The sequence below is a fragment of the Gekko japonicus genome, unplaced genomic scaffold (genome assembly GCF_001447785.1).
Source record: "Gekko japonicus isolate JY-2015 unplaced genomic scaffold, Gekko_japonicus_V1.1 scaffold2223, whole genome shotgun sequence".
In the NCBI taxonomy this organism is placed as follows: Eukaryota; Metazoa; Chordata; class Lepidosauria; order Squamata; family Gekkonidae; genus Gekko; species Gekko japonicus.
In genome coordinates, this window is record NW_015172072.1 from 21,529 (window position 1) to 33,805 (window position 12,277).

The 12,277-nt window shown below is 52.5% G+C and overlaps 1 protein-coding gene across 1 annotated transcript in view; it reads right to left on the reverse strand.

The window, feature by feature from the left end:
• STRIP2 (striatin interacting protein 2) overlaps positions 1–12,277 on the reverse strand; it is a gene marked incomplete at both ends in the record, with an annotated part of 36,194 nt that overhangs the window by 20,543 nt on the left and 3,374 nt on the right. Inside the window, 6 exons of the mRNA XM_015420858.1 lie at positions 166–389; positions 868–1,050; positions 2,620–2,747; positions 5,478–5,584; positions 6,150–6,218; positions 9,436–9,556. Of these exons, the coding sequence (XP_015276344.1) occupies positions 166–389; positions 868–1,050; positions 2,620–2,747; positions 5,478–5,584; positions 6,150–6,218; positions 9,436–9,556 (832 nt within the window). The remainder of the gene's footprint in view (positions 1–165; positions 390–867; positions 1,051–2,619; positions 2,748–5,477; positions 5,585–6,149; positions 6,219–9,435; positions 9,557–12,277) is intronic.

Sequence of the window (12,277 nt, forward strand, 5' to 3'; positions counted from 1 at the left end):
AATGTGAAAAAATTAAATAAAAAATAATTAAAAAATTCAACTAGTGGCAGAAACATGGCATCGTTCTTCGGGAGAGCGTGGATCCCCAACATTGTGCTATTACTATCGACCCCCAAGAGCATTCTCTGCATAGGGCAAGGGCGGGGAAGCGAGGGGGGGAAGTACCTGACTTTGGGGGCCCAGGGCAGACCCTTGGGGAAGGAGACCCTTTCGACCGGCGGGCGTGGCACCGAGACTGGCTGGACGACCGTGTCCCGCTCCAACAGGTCCAGCTCCCCCTCGATCCCGCTATCGACCTCGTCGGCCTCTTCCTCGTCTGCCCCCAGCTCGTCGTTCTTGAAGGGGTCTCGCTCGTTGTAGATGTCCAGGCTGTCTTGCTTCATCAGCGGCTGCGTGCGGGAAGAGGGGGAGACGTTAGTGAAGGGCGGGGTATAAATCCAATCTCTTCTTCTTCTAGTCCCATCTGGAGACTGGTAACCCTAAATGAGAGGCAACCCCCCCCCCACATCCCAGTTCCCAGCACACCTGGGACCAGGAGGGTAATCAAACATCCCCCCGCCCAGTGTTCCCTCTAAGCTGAGTTAGTGTGAGCCGGCTCACAGCTTTTTAGCCTCCAGCTCACACATTTTTGTCTTCGCTCAGGGAGGAGGGCTCCAGAGCAAACTGATTTATGCAGTAGCCAAATCGCTCGCTCACAACTGAGCCCACTGGGGAGGGCGGGGTATAAATACGAAAAATAAATAAATATAAATAAATAAACTTCAGTGCCAGTAGGCTCACAAAAGTTGATTTTTGCTCGCAAGACTCCACAGCTTAGAGGGAGCATTGCCCCCGACCCCCCCCTCCCCTCCGCCGCCTGGCTCTTACCCTCCTGCTCCGGTGACCCCGTTTCTGCTGCTGCTCCACCAGCTCGATGGTGTAGGCGGGGGGAGAGGCAGCCCGCATGCTGCGCATGACCTGAATGCTGTCCTCTGGCAGAGGCGGGAGAGCCAGCTCCCCCCGCTTCCTCACTTTCATGGCCTGGAGGGCTTCGAAACCGCCCAGAGTGAACTGCGGGGACAGAAAACACGACACCCCTGCAGGGTGGGACTGGAGGTGCCCGACTGACGCGTGCAAGGAAACAAAGTGGCCAAAAAGAGACCAGACCAACTCAGAATACAGGCATGTGGCCCTGAGTCTTCTAGCCCAGACGAGCCCGATCTCGTCAGATCTCGGAAGCTAAGCAGGGTCGACTCTGGCAAGTACTTGGATGGGAAGACCTCCTTGGAATCCCAGAGGCGGGGGCAGGCTTTATTCCGCCACCTCTCTGAATATCCTCCAGGCCCCCGGTAAGGGCAGTCACCAGAGGTTACCATGACTTCCAGGTACACACACACATAGAATTCATAGAATGTCGGAAGGGACCTTTCAAGTAATCTAGTCCAACCCCCTGTACTCTGCAGGAGCACAGCCGAAAGATAGCCATACAACTTCCCCAGAAGATGGCCATCCAGCCTCCGCTTGAAAATGTCCAGCGAAGGAGCCTCCACCACCTCCCAAGGCAGTCTGTTCCACTGCTCAACCACCCTTACAGTCGGGAAGTTTCTCCTGATATTTAGCTGGTATTGACTCCCTTGTAATTTCCACCCATTAGATCTAGTCTTGCAATCCGGAGCAAGAGAGGATAGATCTGCTCCATCTTCTACATGACAGCCCTTCAGATACTTGAAGACTGCAATCGTGTCCCCTCTAAGCCTTCTCTTTCCCAGGCTAAACAGACCCAACTCTTTCAGCCTTTCCTCGTAAGACTTGGAGTCCAACTCACTCACCATCCTGGTTGCCCTCTTCTGGACACGCTCAACCTTGTCAACATCCTTCCTAAAATGTGGTGCCCAGAACTGGACACAGGACTCCAGGTGAGGCCTGACCATAGCAGAATAGAGCGGAACTACCACCTCCCGTGATCTGGACACAAGGCTTCTGTGAATGCCTCCTAAGATTGCATTCGCTTTCTTCACAGCCACATCGCACTGCAGGCTCATGTTTAGCTTGTGATCCACCAGAACACCTACGTAGATCCCTTTCACATGTGCTGCTGTCAAGCCAAGTCCCTCCCATTCTATATCTGTGCCTGTGATTTTTTGTACCTAAATGTAGGACTTTGCACACTCATGCTCATGTGCACATGAAAAATACAAAAAAAAAAAAAGAATACAGGCGTGTGAAGAGGGAAGAATTATCTTTGCAAGCTATTATTTTTATCTTTGCAAACAATGAAATCTATCCTTGCAAACGACGAAACCTATGATTCTATCGAACACTCGTCAGGGATACTGTCGGCTGATCCTGCATTGAGCAGGAGGTTGGACTCGATGGCCTGTATGACCCCTTTCAACTCTGTGATTCCATGAAAGACGGGGGAAAAAAATATCACTGCAAGGGAAGCAGAAACTCTCTCCCTTCTGGGCTACCTTTCTGCTTGCGTGCACGGAGTATCCGTGCAAAAGAATGTCCTCAACCAGAATCCATTCTGCCACTTCCGTCTTCTGCTAGCGTGTGTCCCCCCCCCCATACACACACTACGCAGAGGAAAGGGACCTCCCCCCAAGCACGTATTACCGAGGAGGGGTCCTCACTCACCACCAGCACCTTCCAGAGGAGGAGCAAGACTTTCTTCATGGGGAAGTGTGGAGCGTGCCCACTACAGAACTTGGTCACCATGGTGAAGAGTAAGAGGGCAAACGGCTCTTCACTGTGGACGGGGAAACCTGAGGAGAGAGGGGCAGGAAAGGGGCATTACAAAAAACCAGCCCTGCAAAGCGGGCCAGACCAAGAAGCCTGCCAGCCCGGCCTTTCTGCCTCCAATCTGAAACAGCGAGGAGACATGAGACCACAGGTTGTTTATTCACTAGGGAGGGAGGGAGAAGACTCAGAGCAGAAGACAACCGGGTCCCAGAAGTTGGAGAATGGATAAAGAAGCTACTTTTTATGGTTGAAATGGACAAAATGCCAAGGAAACTTAAAAATTTGGAAGCAGAAGAACTTTTTGCAGTCTGGAAAGACTTTAAAGAGTATTTAGAGAAACACTGGGATGTAAAGGACAATTTGCTTTGCTTTGATAGTTATTAAAATTGAAAAGTCAATAGAAATAGAAATAAATATATAAGGACAACAGTTGAAAGAGAAGTTACCTATAGATGTCTAATAAAGGGATAGGGATGTATGAAGAAAACTCAAGATATGGGCTGGAGTTTGGGACACTGTGGGAAGCCAAAAAAGGGGGGTGGGTAAGGAGAAAAGGATATAGAACAAGTTATTTTGATATATGTTTGATTATGTGTTATCCCAATAAATTGTGTTATAAAAAAAGAAAAAAGAACAGAAGACAACCGGAAGCGATTGCCAAAGGCTGCGATTTTGCATGCAAAATGGTGAACTCTCAGTGCCTCGAACCCCAAGACGCGGCCCTCCCTCCCGAACCTCCATTCCCTCCTTCGAACAAGAAGACTGAGTCGCGTAAAATAACCCTACCACACAACGGACAGCTCCGATCGAATCGCGCTTACTGGAGGGCAGGTGCCCCACACATTCGGGTCCTAACCTAACTGCACGTTCGTTTTGACCATCTCCTTTTAAACCTGGACTGAACAGTGCTTTAGAATCTTGGTTTGTAGGTGAAGGAACAAAGCAGGACATGCCAGTGTGGCGCAGTGCTTGAGAGGGTTGGACTAGTATCCGGGAGAACCGGGTTCGAATCCCCACTCATGCCATGGAAGCTGGCTGGGTGACCTTGGGCCTGTCACGCACTCTCAGCCCTACCATGCAGGGTTGTTGTGAGGGTAAAAGGGAGGAGAGGAGAAGGGCGTGAGCTGCTTTGGGTCCCCTTTGGGCAAAGAAGAAGAAGAGGAGGAGGAGGAAGAGGAGGAGATTGGGTTTACCCCCCACCCTTCACTACCCAAAGGTGTCTCAGAGCAGCTTAGAAACTCCTTTCCCTTCTCCTCCCCACAACAGACACCCTGTGAGGTAGGTGGGGCTGAGAGAGCTCTGACAGAAACTGCTCCTGAGAGAACAGCTCTGAGAGAACTTGTGGCTTGCCAAAGGTCATCCGGCAGCTGCACGTGGAGGAGCGGGGAATCCAACCCGGTTCTCCTAGATCAGCGTCTGCGCACTTAACCACTACACCAAACTGTGGTTGTGCATGAACCCATGAGGCCCCCTTTTACTGAATCAGACCCCTGGTCCATCAAGGTCAGTATCGGCTGCTCTGACTGGCAGCCGCTCTCCAGGGTCTCAGGTGGCGACTCACCTCCTGCCTGGTCCTTTTTAACTGGAGATGCCTGGGATTGAAGCAGGGACCTTCTGCATGCCAAGCAGAGGCTCTGCCACTGAGCCATGACCGCTACAAAAGTCTTGTAAGATAATCCTAATACACGACGACAGTCATATCCTCAGGGCTCAAGACTGAGTTTAAAGAAAGAGCACACTTCAGGCAGTTGCTGCCATTTTAACCGTGGAAGCAGCGCCTGCTGAAACATCACTTCGCCTGTTGATCCCTCTCTTACTCCAAGGACCTTAGGGGACCGGAGCAAAGAGGGACAAAGAGGGGCCGTGGCTCAGTGGCAGAGCCTCTTCTTGGCTTGCAGAAGGTCCCCGGTTCAGTCCCCGGCAGCATCTCCAGTTAAAAAGGACCAGGCAGGAGGTGATGGGAAAGACCTCAGCCTGAGACCCTGGAGAGCTGTGAAGAGGGGCTGTAGCTCAGTGGCAGAGCCTCTGCTTGGCATGCAGGAGGTCCCAGGTTCAATCCCCGGCATCTCCAGTTCAAAAGGACCAGGCAGGAGGGGATGGGGAAAGACCTCAGCCTGAGACCCTGGAGAGCTGTAAAGAGGGGCTGTGGCTCAGTGGCAGAGCCTCTGCTTGGCATGCAGAAGGTCCCAGGTTCAATCCCCAGCATCTCCAGTTAAAAAGGACCAGGCAGGAGGTGATGGGAAAGACCTCCGCCTGAGACCCTGGAGAGCTGTGAAGAGAGGCTGTGGCTCAAAGGTAGAGCCTCGCATGCAGGAGGTCCCAGGTTCAATCCCCGGCATCTCCAGTTAAAAAGGACCAGGCAGGTGGTGACGGGAAAGACTTCCACCTGAGACCCTGGAGAGCTGCAAAGAGGGGTCATGGCTCCGTGGAAGAGCCTCTGCTTGGCATACAGAAGGTCCCAGGTTCAATCCCCGGCATCTCCAGTTAAAAAGGACCAGGCGGTAGGTGATGGGAAAGACCTCCGCCCGAGACCCCGGAGAGCTGCTGCCAGTCTGAGTAGTCAGTACTGACCTTGATGCATTCAAAGGTCTGACTCAGCATGGCAGCTTCATGTCTAGAAATCCATGCAACTTGGTACCTCCTTGGTGGTGGTGGTGGTGGGGGAGCGGTAGGACATCTTCCCACCCTCTCAGTTCGGTGCTTCAGTGTGTTTCTTTAGCACCGGTCAACCCCGAGTCAAGGGACAAACTCACTCAGCTCCGTCCGGAAGGTTTCTCGGGAGGTTTTCCACTCTGGCAGGTCGGTCTCCTTCTCCGCCCGGATGGTTTCCACCATCAGGTACATGACGCTCAGCAGCACCCTGAAGGGAGATCAGAAGGACGGCTGACGCCCGATCGCACGCAAGGGTCCCCCCGGTCTGAAACCCGACAGGGCCGAAGTCTCAGCGCGTTCGCTCGAGTCACCCACAGTTAACTTGCTGCGCACCTTTTGGCCACAGCCCCATACGGGGGACGGAGAGAGAGGGGCTCGTGTGGGACTGAGATTTGTCACGCCTCCCAGTTCCAAAAGACTCCCTCGAGCAAAGAGAAATGCCGGCAGAGCAGAGCAAAATGCAGCCTCTGAGGAGAAAGAAGGGCCCCGTTTCCCACAATCCCATGCTCACAGGCACCCTCCCCCCCAGTGTAGCCAGGTTCCTCCGGGCAACCATTGGGAAGGGGAGCTTAGTGGCACTGTGGGGCTGCCATGCACAGGAAGTGATGTCATCGCGTATTCGGGCCACAACTCGATGGTAGACGCCTTTTCACCACAGAGTCTTTGCCCAAATACCAGAGCGTCCCACGTTGCCGGCGACGTCACGGCTACCTCAGCCTAGGCCTCTGCCCTGATGGCGGTTAGGTTCCCTCACTGATTGGTGGCTGGCTCACCTGAGGGCGGTGCTGTCGGCCAGGGAGATGGCCGGCTTCCTCAGGGCACTGCTACAAGCTTGGCTGTTGCTGGAATTGAACAGGGAAACCTCGTCAAAAGGGCACCCGGCAGTTCCTTCACTCCGGAAGCTTAGCTGGCAAAGCTCCCGTCTTGCCCTCATTCCTCACATTCATTATTCCTTTAAAATGTTTTCACTTCGCCTTTCCGCCCAATCAGGCCCCCCAAAGCGGCGAACGTGAAAGGATGTGAACAATTCAACACATTTAAACCCATAAAAAACATTTCAATAAAAAACACATAAACCTAGAAAACAAGGCGCACACAAGCAGTCTGTTTCGATGTATCTGAGGAAGTGTGCGTGCACGCGAAAGCTTATACCCAGAATTAAACTCTGTTGGTCTTAAAGGTGCCCCAGGACTCAAACTTTGCTGTGTTGCATAAACATGCAGCCGCAAGACCTGGGAGGAAGCTGATACTTACATAGGGGCGAATGGGAAACACCTGTGTGGAAAAGACGCTAAAGACTGCTAAGTGTCTAAAGTATGCAAATTATAATGATACAGAAACAGATGTAAATACAATGTAGAAAACAAGAAAGTAAATAGAATACTTTTTCTGTTCAGTTAAAAGAAGAAGAGGAGACTGGATTTATACCCCCCTGGCCCTTCACTACCCAAAGGAGTCTCAGAGTGGCTCACAAACTCCTTTCCCTTCCCCTCCCCACCACAGACACCCTGTGAGGTCAGTGGAGCTGAGAGAGCTCTGACAGAAATGGCTCTTTTTTCAAGAACAGCTCTTATCAGAACCACGGCTTGCCCAAGGTCATCCAGCCAGGTGCAAGTGGAGGAGTGAGGAATCAAACCCGGGTCTCCCAGATTAGAGTCCGCACACTTAACCACGACAGCAAACTGGCTCTTAGTTGTCCCAGCCCCACATTTCCACTAAACTCCCAAAGTAAAGAAAAGGTCAACCAGCAGCTGCATGTGGAGGAGTGGGGAATCAAACCTGGCTCTCCCAGATTAGAGTCCGCGCACTTAACCACTACACCAAGCTGCTTTGATTACTACTGAGGAAGATCTATGAAACGAAGTCAATATCCGGGTTCATCGCCTCTTTATGAATACCTTTGTTTCAAGAGAAAAGGTGTTTCCCATCTGGTCGATGCTTACTGTGTGTTCCTGGAACGCAGAAGGTCTTTATTGCTGCCAGTCCGGTCCCCGGGAGACCTGCCCTCTCCAGATGCAATGGCCAACCCAGGCCAAAGGCCGGATCCAGCCCCCAAACCACTCACACCTGCCCCCAACCGCCCCTCTGCATTTGCTTCCAAGTCAGAACAGCAGATGAGACAACCAGATAATGTGCTCTTGGGGGATTTCTTGATAGCACCCTGCCTTCATCCAAGCACACGCGCTCCATAAGAACAAAACTTTTCCTGCTCCAACCTGCACCCTGATTATGGAGCTTGGCCACACGTGTGTGTGTGCATGCGCACGCATGGCCCTCCGCACAGGACATTATGCGCACTGACTTCAAGCCATGCAAAGAGGAAGAAGAGAGAACAGACTGGATTCATACCCTGCCCTTCACTACTCAAAGGAGTCTCAGAGCGGCTTACAATCTCCTTTCCCTTCCTCTTCCCCACCACAGACACCCTGGGAGGTAGGCGGGGCTGAGAGAGCTCTTTTGAGAACTGCTCCTGAGAGGACAGCTCTGAGAGAACTTGTGGCTGACCCAAGGTCACACCAGCAGGCGGCATGTGGAGGAGTGGGGAATCAAACCCGGTCCTCCCAGATTAGAGTCCACGCTCCTAACCAGTACACCAAACTGGCTCAGCAGCAGAAGGGTGCTGGCCCCGCTTTTTGCAGGATCACTAGATCCTGAGCACGGGATCTACGTTCAAAAAAGTGGTGGAGAGAGAGCCTATCTGCCTACACTTCCTACACACAAGCAGGGCCAGAATGGCTCATGCTCCCTCCCCCTCTATGCATGCTGAAAGCATCGCAAATAACATTGCATGTAGAGGGCTGGTGCACATGCACATGGACAGAGAAGAAGAAGAGAGGATGAGATTTATACCCCGCCCTTGACTACCCAAAGGAGTCTCAGAGCGGCTTACAAACTCCTTTCCCTTCCCCTCCCCACAACAGACACCCTGCGAGGCAGGCGGGGCTGCTGAGAGAGCTCTCTCGAGGACTGCTCTTGAGAGAACAGCTCTGAGAGAACTTGTGGCTGACCCAAGGTCACACCAGCAGCTGCAGGTGGAGGAGTGGGAAATCAAACCCGGTTCTCCCAGATTAGAGTCTACCGCTTTTAACCACCACACCAAACTGGGTGTCCACGTCTCAGTTTGTGGTGAGATACACTTCCAATTCCCTAGCCACTGCTCGTGGTACTAGAGCAAAACCAAACTACAGGAGCTGCCGCCCATCTCTTCATGCTCTCTCTGAGAGCCAGTTTGGTGTAGTGGTTAGGAACGCAGACTCTAATCTGGGAGAACCGGGTTTGATTTCCCACTCCTCCACCTGCAGCTGCTGGTGTGACCTTGGGTCAGTCACAAGTCCTCTCAGGGCTGTTCTCTCACGAGCAGTTCTCAGAAGAGCTCTCTCAGCCCCACCTACCTCACAGGGTGTCTGTTGTGGGGAGGGGAAGGGAAAGGCGTTTGTGAGCCGCTCTGAGACTCCTTTGGGTAGTGAAGGGCAGGGGATGCATCCAATCTCCTCCTCCGCCTCCTCTTCTTAGAGAGCCAGTTTGGTGCGGTGGTTAAGTGCGCGGACTCTAATCTGGGAGCACCGGGTTCGATTCCCCGCTCCTCCACTTGCACCTGGCTTGATGACCTTGGGCAAGGCATAGTTCTGACAAGAGCTGTTCTTGAAAAAAAGCAGTTTCTGTCAAGAGCTCTCTCAGCCCCGCCGACCTCACAGGGTATCTGTGGTGGGGAGGGGAAGGGAAAAGGAGTTTGTAAGCCGCTCTGAGACACCTTTGGGTAGTGAAGGGCGGGGGTAGAAATCCAACCTCTTCTTCTTCTTCTCTGTATTCCATTTCACAAGTCATAAGGCAATGAGGCCCACAGACCAGCACGTGTATATATATATATATGTGTGTGTGTGTGTGTGTGTGTGTGTGTGTGAGAGAGAGAGAGAGAGAGAGAGAGAGAGAGAGAGAGAGAGAGAGAGAGGATATTAGCGCTTCCTCTTCTTCCAAACGACTTCCCAGAACTGACTCAAAGGCCAGGAGTGCTTAACGAGCACGGGGATCGCAACGTTCTGCCAAAAAAGACCTTCTTACGCCATCTCCATGTTGAGCATCTCCAGGAAGGCCGTGAAGGTGCCCATCTGGTATAAGAGGAAGTTGTTGTAGCGCGCCCAGTACAGGACCTCCGCCTCCGTATCACACTCGCCGAAGACACCTGGGAAAGCGGGAGGAGGGACAAGAGAGGCGTCAGGCCCTCCTTTCTCAGCTTGAGAAGTTCGATACCGGGAAAAAAATTCTACTTTGTAATCTACCGACATCAAAGTGGTGAGCAGGTGAGCAGGTGATTTGGCTACTGCATAAGTTAGCATCCTCTGGAGCCGTCCCTTCCTGAGCCATGACAGAAGTGATTAACTTGCAGCAGCTGAGAACTGTCCTCTAAAGCGGTTGACAGCTTGCAGTTTAGAGATCTGTCCTGGCAACAGCTTCCTATTGGCTAAACAGCTTTTCTTTCTGCACGGAGAACTTCAGCCCCACCAGCTAACATTAACTCGAACACCGCTCCACACCCTCAAAGGATTTGAACGGACCACAGGGACATCCTCCTGCAAATCCCTTGCGCTCACGCTTCTGCGGAATCCGGCACAACTGCCCGGAAACCTAAAAAAAATTCTGTAGCAGCCAAGGCTGGGCAGAGCAGAGACTAGCCAACCGTTTCGATCCTGTGGGCCCCTTTGACATGCTGACACAGGATGGTGGCCACAGCCCACAAAATGGCCGCCACGGGAGGCCAAATGTCAGGAAGCGAGGTCATGTATCAATATAAGATTGTAACTCTTCAGCAGAAGCTCTGTTGACCAGAACAGAATTACAGAATCATAGAGTGGGAAGGGACCTCCAGGGTCAACCCCCTGCACAAGGTAGGAAATTCACAAATTCCTCCAGGGTTCATTTCTTGCGGGAGCGCACAGGAGCGGAGCTCCGGCAGTAAGGAGCCCAGGGGGCAGGCACATGCAACAAGCCCCACCCCCTGCTCCCAGCAGCCCTCAGTCAGAGCAAGAAGCAGCCAGGTAAGCTGCAGAGCCCCCTCCCCCGGCCCCTCAGTCCAAAACAGTCCAGTGGCACCCTTAAGACCAAGTGTTAATCAGGTACAAGCTCTCTCTCCTCTGTGAGGACAGATCTGCACATCCCCCCCCCCCAATACCTAGCAATCCAAAACAGTCCAGTGGAGCCTGAGCGGTGGGTGTTGCCTTCTGGCACACGGTGATGTCAGGGGGCGTGGCACATGCAAATAAGTTATGCTAATGAGTTATGCTAATGAGCTCCTGCACCTCTTTTTCTGCGAAATGACCCCTGAATACCCCCCACACACACCCCGTGACCCCTACTCTGTGCCCAGAAGAAGTAAGAAAAAAACCCCTCCAGGATAATCCATCCAAACCAGCCTGGAGAAAATGGCTTCCTGACCCCAAAGAGGCGATCGGCGTTTCCCTGGGCGTGTAAGAAAGCGCCTCGAGAACCAAGCACTGAGGCAACCCTCCCGGCCTTCGTGTGATCTGTAGGGGCTGTCCGATGGCCGTCTAGTCTTTTACTCTTCACAGTCAATCACATCTCCAGTGGCCAATCAGAAGCCCCGCTGGGCGAAAGTCCCACTTAGCCCCACCCACTTTCCCAAAAAATCTGTTGGGCACCAGGAACGGTGTCAGCAGGTGTCCCGCTGCCCACGAACACCATGTTGGAGACCCCTGGGAGACAGCGTCACCAAGGAAAGGGACAAACCATTCCAGAAGGCAAAAGCCAGCCGCAGGAAATGGAGAAAGTAGCAAAAACGGGAGAAAATTACCCCGAAATGGATTAATTACTCAGAATTAAGCATCCTCTTATTTAGAAATATACGGAGGATCTTGGCTAACTTTCGGGAGATGCAAGTGTGAGATGCTGGTTTTACCAGCAGAGAAATGCAGATTCCCAGAGGTGGGCATGGAGGGGGTTGGATCCCGTGAATCTTTCCCACTAACGGAGGCCCCTCGGCCTCTCGCATCAAGGGAACGTCACACTGGGAGAAGGCAGCACCCACCATCAGTGCGACAGGGCCACAAGATCCAGCAGGGCTTTTGGGGACTCGCCCCCCCTTTCTTAAAGGCACAGCCCCCACAAGAATTTCTCCTGTAAATACTTTTCCCAATCACTTTAAAACATTTTTAAAAGGTGTGCGCTCTTTGAAGCAGGGTGGGGTGCGGTAGCTGCACTGGGCAAGAGGGTTGGCGTAGGTGACCTCTAGGACCCCTTCCGACTCCGTGTCAAGAAACTGGTCTCCTTTAAGAGAGTTTCCCTGCCCAAGTGTTGGCTTTCTGGACTCTACAAGTCATCACTCCCACCTGCCGGCTTGTTCTCAGAACTGTTGCTTCGGCTGGCAGCAGTGATTAACTTGCAGCAGCTGAGAACTGTCATCTAAAGCGGTTGACAGCTTGCAGTTTAGAGATCTGTCCTGGCAACAGCTTCCTATTGGCTAAACAGCTTTTCAGGGAACACTCCGCCCACACCAGAAAAAAACCCTGCCCCACAAGCCACAGAACCCTGCCTTCGGGCCTGGCAGGATGCAGCACACAATTCTGCTATTGCACCCCGATTATGTACTAAACACACCCTCCCGCATTGGATCTTGGCGACTGCGGTTTCAACCGTTTCCCACAAATTGCTTTACATTGGTGGAATTCTTGCAGATCACCCAGCGGAGTGCCAAATGTGGCTGAAAGGCACCCCAGAGTCGGCTAAAAGCAATCATTCCAAGAGTAAGTTCTATATTAAACATAGTTCCGTTTCCCACAAATTGCTTTACGTTGGTGGAATTCTTGCAGCTCACCCGGCGGAGTGCCAAATGTGGCTGAAAGGCACCCCAGAGTTGGCTAAAAGCAATCATTCCAAGAGTAAGTTCTAT